At 49.4% G+C, this 12,066-nt stretch overlaps 2 protein-coding genes across 4 annotated transcripts in view; both read right to left on the bottom strand.

The window, feature by feature from the left end:
- Window positions 1–2,086, bottom strand: part of ME3 (malic enzyme 3) — a 205,005-nt gene extending 202,919 nt beyond the window's left edge. Inside the window, exons 1-2 of one of the 3 annotated variants that reach the window (XM_045815639.2) lie at window positions 1,952–2,086; window positions 1,381–1,578 (exon numbers count right to left, since the gene is read on the bottom strand). In XM_045815639.2, the coding sequence (XP_045671595.1) occupies window positions 1,381–1,563 (183 nt within the window). In that variant the 5' untranslated portion in view covers window positions 1,564–1,578; window positions 1,952–2,086. Of the gene's footprint in view, window positions 1–1,380; window positions 1,579–1,902 lie in introns of all 3 variants that reach the window. The other 2 variants (XM_045815638.2, XM_045815640.2) reach the window with 2 other exon arrangements.
- Window positions 2,087–5,495: 3,409 nt separating this feature from the next.
- LOC148108773 (protein NYNRIN-like) lies at window positions 5,496–9,774 on the bottom strand. Its single transcript, XM_087868530.1, has 3 exons — window positions 9,577–9,774; window positions 7,757–9,388; window positions 5,496–7,451 (listed from the first exon to the last, which is right to left on the bottom strand). The coding sequence occupies exons 1-3, from the start codon at window positions 9,772–9,774 to the stop codon at window positions 7,437–7,439; spliced, it is 1,845 nt and encodes a 614-aa protein (XP_087724656.1). The 3' UTR covers window positions 5,496–7,436.
- Window positions 9,775–12,066: the final 2,292 nt, after the last annotated feature.

Raw genomic sequence — 12,066 nt, forward strand, 5'->3', positions numbered from 1 at the left:
AGAGAGAAGATGCATCCTTAGAGATGCCATCTGGACCGCTGGGTCAAGCCTTGCCTGCAGCCCTTCCTCTAGATACTTAGTTAAAGAAGGCTTTTGTTTGCTTAAGCCAATTTGAGTTGAGTTTTCTAACATTTGCTACCAAAGCAACTACAATTCATAAGACACCTGAAGTATCCCAAAATAGAAATACACAAAGGACTTAAAGTCTCTTTTGGGGGGAGCAGGGAGTAGACCGATAAGCAGAGGTTGAAAGATTTTTTTTTCCTTAGCTTCTTCTATTACTTCTGTAGGAAATAATCCCAACACTTAGCATCGGTATAATTGTTCCTATTTCTCAAAAACACCTTTCCCACATGTATTTCCTCACTTGAATTTCATAATCCTGAGTCAAAGAAATTATTAAAATTTTTTTATTTTATAGTAATTACCTATTTATCAAGCACTCTATATAGTTTAAAATATTATTCCTAATTCATTTAATTGTCACAATAACCAGATGAGGTAGGAATGGTGGTTCTGTCATAATATCCATTTTAGGCAGGAGAAAGTTACCTTGAATATCTACCTGAAAGTAGATATTAAATGAGATGTCCAAGTTAATTTGAGGAGGTGTCGGGAGACATGCCTCACATCCAGGTCTCTGGTTTCCAGGGTTTTAACTCCAGTAATACTGAACTCTACTCCCAGAATCTTAAGCACCACGTTCTGGATTCCAATAGCAGGGCCAGAACTAACTATAACTAGCTGGTGACCTTGAGCTAGTTCCCTTTGCTTTGTTTTCTCATATGTAAAAGGAGAGGTTTGAATTAGGATTTCTGATGCCCCATCAAGGGCTAAAAGTTCTGTAATTCTAGCCTTTCTCCCCCCCACCCAGCTCTCAAAATAATCTTTATCTCAGAATAATAATTACAACCTTAGCTGACATTTGTTCTCACTGGGTGTCAGGTACTGTGCTAAGAACTCTGCCTCCATTTTCTCTTTAAATCTCACAACACGCCGGGGACAACTGTCTCTCATTTACAGATAAGAAAACGTGGACTTGACAGAGGTTAAATGAACTACCCACGACCAACAGAATTAGTAAGCCTCAGAGGGAGCTCTGACCACAGGTCGGACTGGCCAAGAGGACCTTAACCCAGTCTTTGTTGTTCTTGTGGAAGAAATAAGGCCCCCTGCATTGCTGGTCACCTCTTTCCACGCAGAAGGCAGGGGAGGGGGGAAAAAAAGGCAAACCGACTTACATCAAGCCTCTGCAAGGCAAAAATGGAAAACCGCTGGAAGGGCGCCTGGGAGGATCCAGCCCAGACCCAGGGGGCGGGGCGCCCCTCCCGCCAGCCACAGGATAGCGGCTTGGGCCACCCTACCCTCCGGGACCGTTACCTTGTTGAGATGTGGGTTCCTGGTGACATCGTATCCACGCTTCTTCAGGGGCACGGGGCGAGCCGGGCCGGATTTGGAGTGGCAGCCTCGGGCGGGCGCGGAGGGTTTCCAGCGTGGGACGCCGCCGCAGGCCTGGCCCCGCAGGAGCGCCAGCCGCGCGCCACTGCCCAGCGCGGCGCCCATGGTCCTTGCGCAGACCTGGCACCGGGGAGAAACCAAGGTCAGGGGCGCCTGACGGCCAACCAGGAGCCACGCGCGCCGCAGGGCACCGAGTCTGAGTCGGGGACGCGTCTTCGGGGAGAGGGCAGGGGGTCCTAAATGTGAAAAGCACCAGTTCCCCGCCCCTCCTTGGCGGCCACCTGCGCGGCTCTCCCGGCTAGCCTGCGGTGCGCAGGCCTAGCCAAGCCCCCGGCAAAGCGAAAGCAAGCCCAGGAAGCAGATCCGGTGCGGGTGACCGCCCGCGCCACCCCCGCTCCCATTCCTGCGAGGAAGAGGCAACTGCGTGGCCAAGGGCCCCCGAACCTCCAACCTCGCTCCGTGGCTCGCCTCGATGCCTCCTTCCCCAGCCCACCTGTGCTGCGCCCAGAGCTGATGTCGCAGGCGGGGCGAGGCGCTGCGGACCGATGTTCCCCTCCTGCCAATGGCTGCACCGCACCCGCGGCCGCAAGAGCGCAGGGCTTATGCGTTCTGGAAGGAGAGGTCCCCAAACCTTTGTTCGCAGTGCGGGACTTCCCCTGAGGACGCGCGTGGAGCACCTCATAACCGTGTGCACGTGCCTCGCCAGTGACAAAATGAAGCTCAGAAAGCCTCCTGAGTGTCTCCATCCTGACAAGGTGAACGCACAGAGGCTGTTAGCATTTAGGGAGTAGCATGCCCTCTACTCACTCACCTTTGCAGGAAGGCCGTAGCTTTGGGATTCAAAGTTGAAATCCTCAGACACCCAGTGCTCACTCTTGCTTTGCACTGCACGGTACAATAGCCATTAGCCACATGTGGCTCTATAAATTTAAATAAATTAATTCAAATGGGATAAAATTTAAAAATCCAGTTCCTCAGTCACACCTAGCCTCATTTCATGTGCTCAAGAGTCACTGGCATATAGGAGCTTGGGATTGGATAGCACAGATATGGAACATTTGTATCTTTGCAGGAAGTTCTGTGGGACATCACTGATACAGGGTCCACAGTTACCAAAAGGGCTCCTGGGTACCCTGTGGAGCTGGTCATGGATTGCTGTGGACAGACAGGGACCTGAGGTCCATCTAGTCCTCAATTTAACTTTACACTTTACCCACATAGTAGCTAGGAGATTCCTTTTAAAGCAAACATTTCATTGTGTGCAGAATAAAATCCAAACTCTTTTTGATGTCTGTGGGTTATCCCACAACCTGGCTTCTGCCAGCTACTTCAGGTTCATTCTATTTCACTCTGCCTCCCACTGCACTGCAGCCACACTGCTCCTTCCTGTGTTTCCACCCCATCCAATTCCTTCCCACCTCAGGGCCTTTGTACTTGCTATCACCTCTACTTACAGAGCTCGTTGTCTCTGGTCTCCACCAAACTGTCAACTTAAGGCTTTTTTTCCACTTCATCCAATGTCAGCCAGTGAAGGGTTTTTCCCTTCACAGAACTTGCCGCAGCCAGTAATTAGCTCGTTTCTCTAATTGTTTATTGTCTGTCTCTACCTAGAATGTAAGCTTCATATGGAAAGGCTCTTTGCCTGTAAACGCCTTTATCTTCACTTCTCAGCTCAGGGTGTGGTACAAAATGGCACAATAAATAGTTGGGTGAATGAAGGAAAGGGACAACCATTTTCACAAAGATTGGACTGGAAAGAAGACAGAAGGAGATTCTTCCTGAGGGAGAGGAGAGGATCCTGAATCTAGGCAGGGGCAAGCGCAGACACAGTGAACTCTTGAACTGCCCATTTATATAAGCCCATACGTGATTTTTTTCTTTTAAAAAAACCAGTTTGAGTCAGATTTTTGGTTGCTTGCAACCAAGAGCATTAACTGATACTTTCCTCTCAATACTGTTTTTATATTTGCACATCTTCCCACCAATTAACAAACATCTTGAGGGGGGAGATTGTGTGTCTGGGTGTATTTCCATCTTTGGTTCCTGACACATGGCAAATTGTCAAAACCTGTTTGTTGAATGAGTCTGCCCTTGCTTGATACAATGACCTTTCTCTCACCTGGAAGACATTTAATAGGTAAACCTCAGTCATTCAAAACTGTGCTGGGAGCCAGGACGGAAACAACAAAGGTTTCCAAACAAGCCAATATAATTTTTATATAATCTATTCACTAAAGCATGCACAGTTTACATATGAGAGTCTCTCACACGTCTCCATCTGTGGCCTCTCCTTTCTTAACTCAGACGTAATTCCAGCAATACTGGAATTTTTCTTTTGTGTGTGTTTGATATTTGGTCACAGGAAGGAGAGGTGCTAGCAGCAGAAGGCAGGAGCAAGAGGAGGTGAGGGCTCTGCTCCAGACAGCTGTCCAGGGACCCAGGTTCTTTCTGCAGGTCTTGTCCTACTCTGCCCAGAAGCACTGATCCACATCGGCTTCCAAGCCAGTGGAAGGGGGGAAAGAGGAAGTGAAGGGCACTCCTTTGGGGAAGTGACATGTAAGTTGCCCACATTACTTCTGTTCACACTCTATTGATGAAAACTAAGTCACAGTCACATTAAGCTACAGGGAAGCCTGGAAGATATTGTCTGTAGTGGGAAAGGCACATATTCTACTACCAGGAAGAGGGGGAAAATGGGTTCCTGGGGACTAAAAACTACATGTCTAGATATAATACTCATTTTATATTAAAGTGCTTGGCATGGAGCGGATACTCAGAAACAGTTAGCTCTTATTATTGGCAGCATGGTTTCCATCTCTGGTTTCAGGACAACTTCTTTACTTTTACAGCTGAACATAGGATTACAGAGACCAGGTTCAGAGTTATAGAAACTTTCCAGAACTTCTTCCAACTCCCTACAACTCTGACTTCCTTAACTAGCCAGTGCTGTGATCTGGTCCGACACTAGATAAAACTAATGAGTCTCCATAATTTGTCTTGGCCCCTCTCCCTGCACGTCCCATTTACTGGCTTCTGCCATGGTTGTGATGCTGCTTCCTGGGGTGGCTGAAAAGGAATCCCATTCCCATCCTCCCTGGCCAGTTTCCGTATTCCCAGTGCACTTAGTACCTTTGCTTTTCCATTTTGATTACCAAGATTCGCATAGCTATCCATTACCCTACTAGATTGAGCTCCTTGAGGGCTGGAACCACCTTTGCAATTCCTTGCATGTCCAATACCTGAGACAGTGACTGGAACCAAGAATACATTCAGTTTGTTGAATTAAATAAAATCGATATGAATCAAATGTTTGCATAACCTTCCAAGGAGTCAACTTGATTGAAACCAAATTTGGTGCATTATTAAAAAGGCATCATAATAGCTTCAAATTAGAGTTTTAGTTCAGTCAGCTATCTTGAAACAAGACCATTTGTCTTTTGTAAGCAGATTTTAATGTCTCTACGTATGGGTTTAAAAAAATGGAGGTGCATGAAAAATTCATTAATTTTTGGCTAATCCCATTGTTTCACAAATGTGTAATATTCTACACAACATTTCATGTTCATGAGTGCCCTAAAAGAACTCTTTAATTCACATTGCTGCTAGAAATATTTGGAGATACTTCAACTCTACTGTTTATGCCAAAGGAGAATGGTGAGGAACATTTATGTCCTTGTCTTCAGACTCGGCACACATGCCCTGCACTCTGGGACTTAGCTCAAGTAGTTTCCTCCGCTTCCGGCACTTGGAGTTAGAGCCCCATCCTTCCTCCCCTGCTCCCCTCAAACACCACATCTTCTGACAGGTAAGTCTTCCCAGATTCCCCAGCCCATAGCAGCTTGCCCTGTCTCCCACATGTTCCCCAAACTCTGTTTTTTGTTTTTTTAAAGATTTTATTTATTTATTTATTTGACAGAGACAGCCAGCGAGAGAGGGAACACAAGCAGGGGGAGTGGGAGAGTGTAAGGGGGGAAATAAAAATCACACCCTACCTTAGAGGACGCGGCAACTCAACCCCATGAAGTCGAGAGAGACAGTTCTTGATGCAATCACACGAGGCTTTATTGCAGGACCAGCGCGCTGGGGCTCATCTCATAACCCTTGCAAGGGCAGCGGAGAAGAGCCTCGAGCTATGAAAGGGTTAGGTTTTTATGGGGGCTTGTGGGCGTGACCCTCAGGAGACAGTCATTGGGGTGTTTGCAGTTTCTACCCAATCAAGAGTCCAGTTGGCCAGTACAAACTGTCCAATAGGAAATTTTGGCGCGAGGGACTATCAGAGAGCTCCAGAAGATGCAGGGTGGTGGTCTTTCGGAGGGTCTCTCTGTGCGTCATCCTGGGTGGAGGGTGGGAGGGTAACATGCCGGGGGGGGGTGATAGCTCTGGGTGGGATGCAATTAGGCACCCCTCCACCCAGGAGCTCGATTTATCTGTTTATCTTTCGCAAGCAGGCGTGCACAGAAGCGAGAAGGCGAAGCTGTGGTTAGCATTTTTCCAAGTGGGCCCCTTCCTTAAAGTATTTGGGGCGCCCAAACTTTGCTTAAGGGGATTTTCAGTTATGTTCCTCCACGTATGTTTTCTTGCAACCAAACGACTTCAAATATGTCCTTTCATTCCCCCCTTTTTGTTTTTGAACAATTCCAATCATGGAATAGTTGGATCCTCTGAGGGGTTTAACTCTTGGTATTCATGTCTTAACATGAATAGTTGCACAGTGCTGACTTGGCTACGGACAAATTGTATGAGACGATTCAGAACACAAGGGCCTAGGGTAAGGAGTAACAGAATAATTAGCAGTGGTCCTGACAGGACGGAAATTAGAGTAGCCCCTGAAATAACATGGGTTTCACTGCATAAGGGCTGATATTCTGGAGTGGGATTTCCTATACAAAGACCCTGCCCAAAAATTTCTGTTAAGGTCAATTTTCCAGGTTTTCCCCAGTTACATCTGTCATCTCCTCCGGACACAGTGTAGTTGCCAGAGTGTACGATCCCTTGGTAGTAAGGAGGGATGGAGGACAAGCATAGCCAGCAGGCCTGTGTCAAGTTAGAACTAGTATGGTTTAAGGCCGTGTAGGCTCCCTGCACTATACTGAACAGCCGCTGCACAGGATGGTAAGTTTTCAGGGAGGAGTTAAGAAAGGGGTGGCGCCGGGGAAGCAGGTCTGCGGTCAGACCATGGGAGTCATAAAACCCCAAGTTCTCCCTTTTAGCCAGTCCCGGGATACTTTCCCTTTATTAGTGAAGGTAACGTTAAGGGTAGTGGCACTTCCTCGTGTCACGCTTATTAAGTCCCATGAGGAAGTTGGCTTCCACGGGGCTACCCCCGTGGTTTCACATCCCCAGCTTTTACAGAAGTAGTGGTCGAAACCTCCGCATTTGCGGACGATTGCCCTTGTTCGACCATCTTTAGGACATATATAGAAGGGGTCCGTTTTTAGTCTATGTTTGGCCATGGGGTCGCGACAGGCTATGTTTTGTTCATCTAAGATGTCCCAGGCATCTAAGCCTGAAACCAGTCTACAGAGATCGGGGTATAGGTTGGACCACCACGCCCAAAGGGGAACATTGTTAGAGATGCTCCATATTGGAGCCCCTAACTGAGAGGTGATTTCCCAGGTCAAGGTAAGTGGACCATGTGGGTTAAGGCTACTTATCGGTAGTTGAATCAGCATCAGCAGCATACACGCGGCGCAGACGGAGTTTGAGGGGGTTGTCAGTCTTTTCCACAGTCCAATTCTTATCGGGGGGGGGCCTCCTTGACGTGAGACGCATGAATCCAAGCCGAGACGCCATCTACTTTGACAGCAGTTGGGGTTGTCAGCAGGACGATGTAAGGTCCTTTCCACCGGGGTTCTAGGTTACCGGCTCGATGTCTCCTTACGTAGACTGAGTCTCCCACCTGGAACCGGTGAGGTACCTGGAGGTCCCCAGGTCGGTAGGCGTCTGCTAATGATTTCCACAACGTCCTTTGGGTGATTTCAAGGGCCTTTAATCTGCTGAGTAAAGCTTGGTTAGTTACGTGTTCAAAGGTAGGCAAATGCATAGAGGCCAAGGGAGGGGTAGTCCCATACAATATTTCGAAGGGAGTGACATTTAGAGAATTCGGGGTATTTCGGACCCGGAACAGGGCATAGGGAAGGAGGGCTATCCAGTCTGCAACGCCAGTCTCCAAGGACAATTTAGTTATGGTCTCTTTTATAGTTCTATTTATTCTTTCTACTTGACCTGAGCTTTGGGGTCTATAAGCACAATGTAATTTCCAATTTACCCCAAGGATCCTGGCTATATCCTGACTTACCTGAGCAACAAAGGCTGGGCCGTTGTCCGACCCGATTATTCTTGGGACTCCAAACCGAGGAAAAATTTCTTCTATAAGTTTTTTTGTGACAATCTGTGCAGTCTCGGTTTTGGTGGGGTATGCTTCTACCCACCCAGAGAAAGTATCAATGAATACTAGTAAGTACTTGTTACCATATCTTCCTGGGCGTACTTCGGTGAAATCGACTTCCCAATAAAGTCCCGGTCTGTCTCCTCTAAGTCTAGTTCTTCCGGTGTTTCTGGAAAAAGCTGCATTAACTTTCTGGCAAGGGATACAGTGCTTTACAGTTTCATAAGCTAATCTGTCTAGGTCAGGCAAAACAAAAGGGGAACTGCGGGCAGAAGTCACGAGATGTTTTTTTTTTCCAAAATGAGTCAAATGATGCAGCTGTTTCAGGAAGGCTTTAGCTTCCTCTTGTGACAAGGGAGTTTTTGGGTCCTTTGGCTGCATAACACTTTTATAAGGCAAAAGGCCGTCATTTCCTTCCTCCGAACTCAGCGTTAGGACGTTAAGTCCATGTGCAGCCTTCTTTGCCTCCCGGTCTGCCCTTTGGTTTCCTAGGGCAGTCTCCGAACCGTCTCCTTGACGTCCAGGGCAGTGTATAATGGCCACCTTAAGGGGTTTATGGACTGCTTCTAGGAGATCAAGAATTTCCCTTTTGTTTTTAATTTCCTTTCCTGCTGAAGTGAGGAGTCCTCTCTGCTTATAGATAGCTCCGTGTACATGGGCTGTAGCGAAGGCATATCTGCTGTCTGTATAAACGTTGACTTTTTTTCCTTCTGCTAAGCGGAGGGCTTGTGTTAGAGCGATTAGCTCTGCTTTTTGAGCGGACGTCCCTTCCGGCAAACTGCTGGCCCATATTACTGATTTTGAGTCCACTACAGCCGCCCCTGCCACCCGCTTACCTTCCACTATATAGCTGCTCCCATCAGTATACCAGGTATGGTCTGCATCTGGGAGGGGTCGGTCATCGAGGTCGTGCCGGATCCCAGTTTCCTCGGCGAGAACCTCTCGGCAAGAGTGGAATATCCCCGCGTCGTCTGGATCCGTTTCCGGGAGCATAGTGGCGGGATTAAGGGCGACTGGAGGGGCAAACTGTATCCGGTCTCGGTTGAGGAGGAGACTCTGATAATGAGTCATTCGAGCGTTCGACAGCCATCGGTCGGGGGGTTGTCTGACAACGCTCTCGAGTGTATGAGGGGCCACAATTGTCAGTTTCTGTCCCATAGTTAGTTTGTCAGCGTCTTTAACAAGGACTGCGACTGCTGCGACGGCCCTGAGGCAATTTGGCCAGCCTTTAGCAACCGGGTCAAGCTTTTTTGACAGGTAGGCTACTGGCCGTCTCCAGGGTCCGAGAGGTTGAGTTAGTACTCCCCGAGCTATGCCCTTTCGTTCGTCTACGTATAGAGTGAAGGGCTTCGATACGTCTGGCAACGTGAGGGCCGGTGCTGACAGCAGAGCGCGCTTGATATTATCGAAGGCTTCCTGCTGGTCGGCTCCCCATATGAAAGGGGATCCTTCTTTTGTCAGGGGGTAAAGGGGGGCTGCTAAAGTGGCAAAGCCCGGTATCCAGAGTCGGCAAAAGCCGGCTGTGCCCAGGAACTCCCGCACCTGACGGGGCGATTTGGGCACAGGTTTTTTCGTATGTCAGGCGCGGCTTGGCCTATAAACGCCATCGCTACTGAGGCTCGCTGGCCTTCTGAAGTCGGGTCGAATGGGGTGTACCTACGAAAAGCCTCCATCAGCCTTTCCAGGAAAACCGAAGGGGGTTCCTCAGGTTTTTGAAGCACCTCTCTTACCTTAGTCAAATTGGTGGGGCGCCTTGCAGCCCCTTTGAGACCAGCCACTAGAGCCTGGCGGTAGACCTGTAGCCGCTCCCTACCTTTGGGTTGACTGTAGTCCCAGTCCGGACGACTCAATGGGAAAGCGAGGTCTATAAGGTTAGGGAGAGTAGTGGGGAGCCCATTGTCTCCAGGGACGTTTTTCCGGGCCTCCATCAGGATTCTCTCGCGTTCCTCGGTCGTGAACAGAGTCTGTAGGAGCTGTTGGCAGTCATCCCAAGTAGGCTGGTGGGAAAACATTAAAGATTCTACCAGGTTAGTTAGGCGTTGGGGATCCTCAGAGAATGGGGGGTGGTTAGTTTTCCAATTATAGAGGTCTGAGGAGGAAAACGGCCAATACTGTAGGGGCTGGAGGCCATTCCCTTCGGGAGGGGGGCCATAGGCTCGGAGGGGAAGGGCCCGAGTGGAATCGGGTGAGATCCCTCGCCTGCTCCTTGTCCCTTGAGCTGGACCTCCTTCCCCACTTGCCCCGCTTTCTTCCCCCGTGGGTTCCATCGGTGGGGCAGAGGGAGGGACGTGCGGGTAAGGGGGAGGCCATTCTAGAAGGGCTGGATCTTGAGACTCAGGGTAAATCTTACGGGGCTCGCAGGAACATTGTTTTATTGTGGACGTTTTTACGTTTAGGGCAGAGGTTTGTGTAGGAGTCTGACTAAGCCACGGCTTTACCCAAGGAGGGGGGTTCTGGACGAGGTCCTGCCAGACAGTGATGTAAGGCTGCTGGTCAGGGTGTCCGTGCGGATTTGGCTGAAAGACAACAGCTTTGACTGCTAGAATTGGTGTTAAGTTGAATGACCCTCCAGGGGGCCAACCAACGCCAAAAGTGGGCCATTCAGAGGCACAGAAGGTTACCCATTTATTTTTGTTGACTTCTACTGACAAATTGTGGGCTCTCGCTCTTACTTCTGACCAATGCCGGGTGGTGAGACAAAGAGGGGTAGAAATAGTTTGCCCCATGGTTTCCTGCCGGATGGAAACCTGCCAAATGAAAAAAACGAAACAGACAAGCAAAAACGAAACAGACAAGCAGTAAAGACAGAAAGCCGTCAAGCGCCCACCGGCCTCTCCGACTCTTAAACAACCACTTGGGGTTAAGAGTGGACGAGGGCTGATATCCCTGGCCGCCTATGGGCAGGAGGGTCAGACCTTCGCCAGAGACCTCCCAATAAAGGGAAACCGAGCGTCCCCGATTCCCTTCCGAAGCCACCGGGGCGTCCCCCGGGGGTGCAGCCTTGGGCGTTCGAGGCACGTCTACCCGCCCAAAAGGCCGCATTAAACCAGAACCAGACCCAGATGTCAGTCAACCGACCAGATGGCAACAAGTGCCGTGCAGAGCAGACATATACCCAGATGTCAGTCAACCGACCAGATGGCAACAAGTGCCGTGCAGAGCAGACATATACCCAGATGTCAGTCAACCGACCAGATGGCAACAAGTGCCGTGCAGAGCAGACATATACCCAGATGTCAGTCAACCGACCAGATGGCAACAAGTGCCGTGCAGAGCAGACATATTCCCAGATGTCAGTCAACCGACCAGATGGCAACAAGTGCCGTACAGAGCAGACATATACCCAGATGTCAGTCAACCGACCAGATGGCAACAAGTGCCGTACAGAGCAGACATATACCCAGATGTCAGTCAACCGACCAGATGGCAACAAGTGCCGTACAGAGCAGACATATACCCAGATGTCAGTCAACCGACCAGATGGCAACAAGTGCCGTACAGAGCAGACATATACCCAGATGTCAGTCAACCGACCAGATGGCAACAAGTGCCGTACAGAGCAGACATATACCCAGATGTCAGTCAACCGACCAGATGGCAACAAGTGCCGTACAGAGCAGACATATACCCAGATGTCAGTCAACCGACCAGATGGCAACAAGTGCCGTGCAGAGCAGACATATACCCAGATGTCAGTCAACCGACCAGATGGCAACAAGTGCCGTACAGAGCAGACATATACCCAGATGTCAGTCAACCGACCAGATGGCAACAAGTGCCGTACAGAGCAGACATATACCCAGATGTCAGTCAACCGACCAGATGGCAACAAGTGCCGTACAGAGCAGACATATACCCAGATGTCAGTCAACCGACCAGATGGCAACAAGTGCCGTACAGAGCAGACATATACCCAGATGTCAGTCAACCGACCAGATGGCAACAAGTGCCGTGCAGAGCAGACATATACCCAGATGTCAGTCAACCGACCAGATGGCAACAAGTGCCGTGCAGAGCAGACATATACCCAGATGTCAGTCAACCGACCAGATGGCAACAAGTGCCGTGCAGAGCAGACATATACCCAGATGTCAGTCAACCGACCAGATGGCAACAAGTGCCGTGCAGAGCAGACATATACCCAGATGTCAGTCAACCGACCAGATGGCAACAAGTGCCGTGCAGAGCAGACATATACCCAGATGTCAGTCAACCGACCA

Source organism: Ursus americanus, chromosome 16 (assembly GCF_024610735.1).
Source record: "Ursus americanus isolate L20-20 chromosome 16, mUrsAme1.1.p, whole genome shotgun sequence".
In the NCBI taxonomy this organism is placed as follows: Eukaryota; Metazoa; Chordata; class Mammalia; order Carnivora; family Ursidae; genus Ursus; species Ursus americanus.

Coding starts and splice junctions, on each gene's coding strand:
- LOC148108773 (XM_087868530.1), bottom strand. CDS start 9,774: ATGGAGGCCCGGAAAAACGTCCCTGGAGACAATGGGCTCCCCACTACT. Junction 9,389..9,576: donor GCCCCACCAATTTGACTAAG/GTAAGAGAGGTG, acceptor TCGCCCCGTCAG/GTGCGGGAGTTCCTGGGCAC.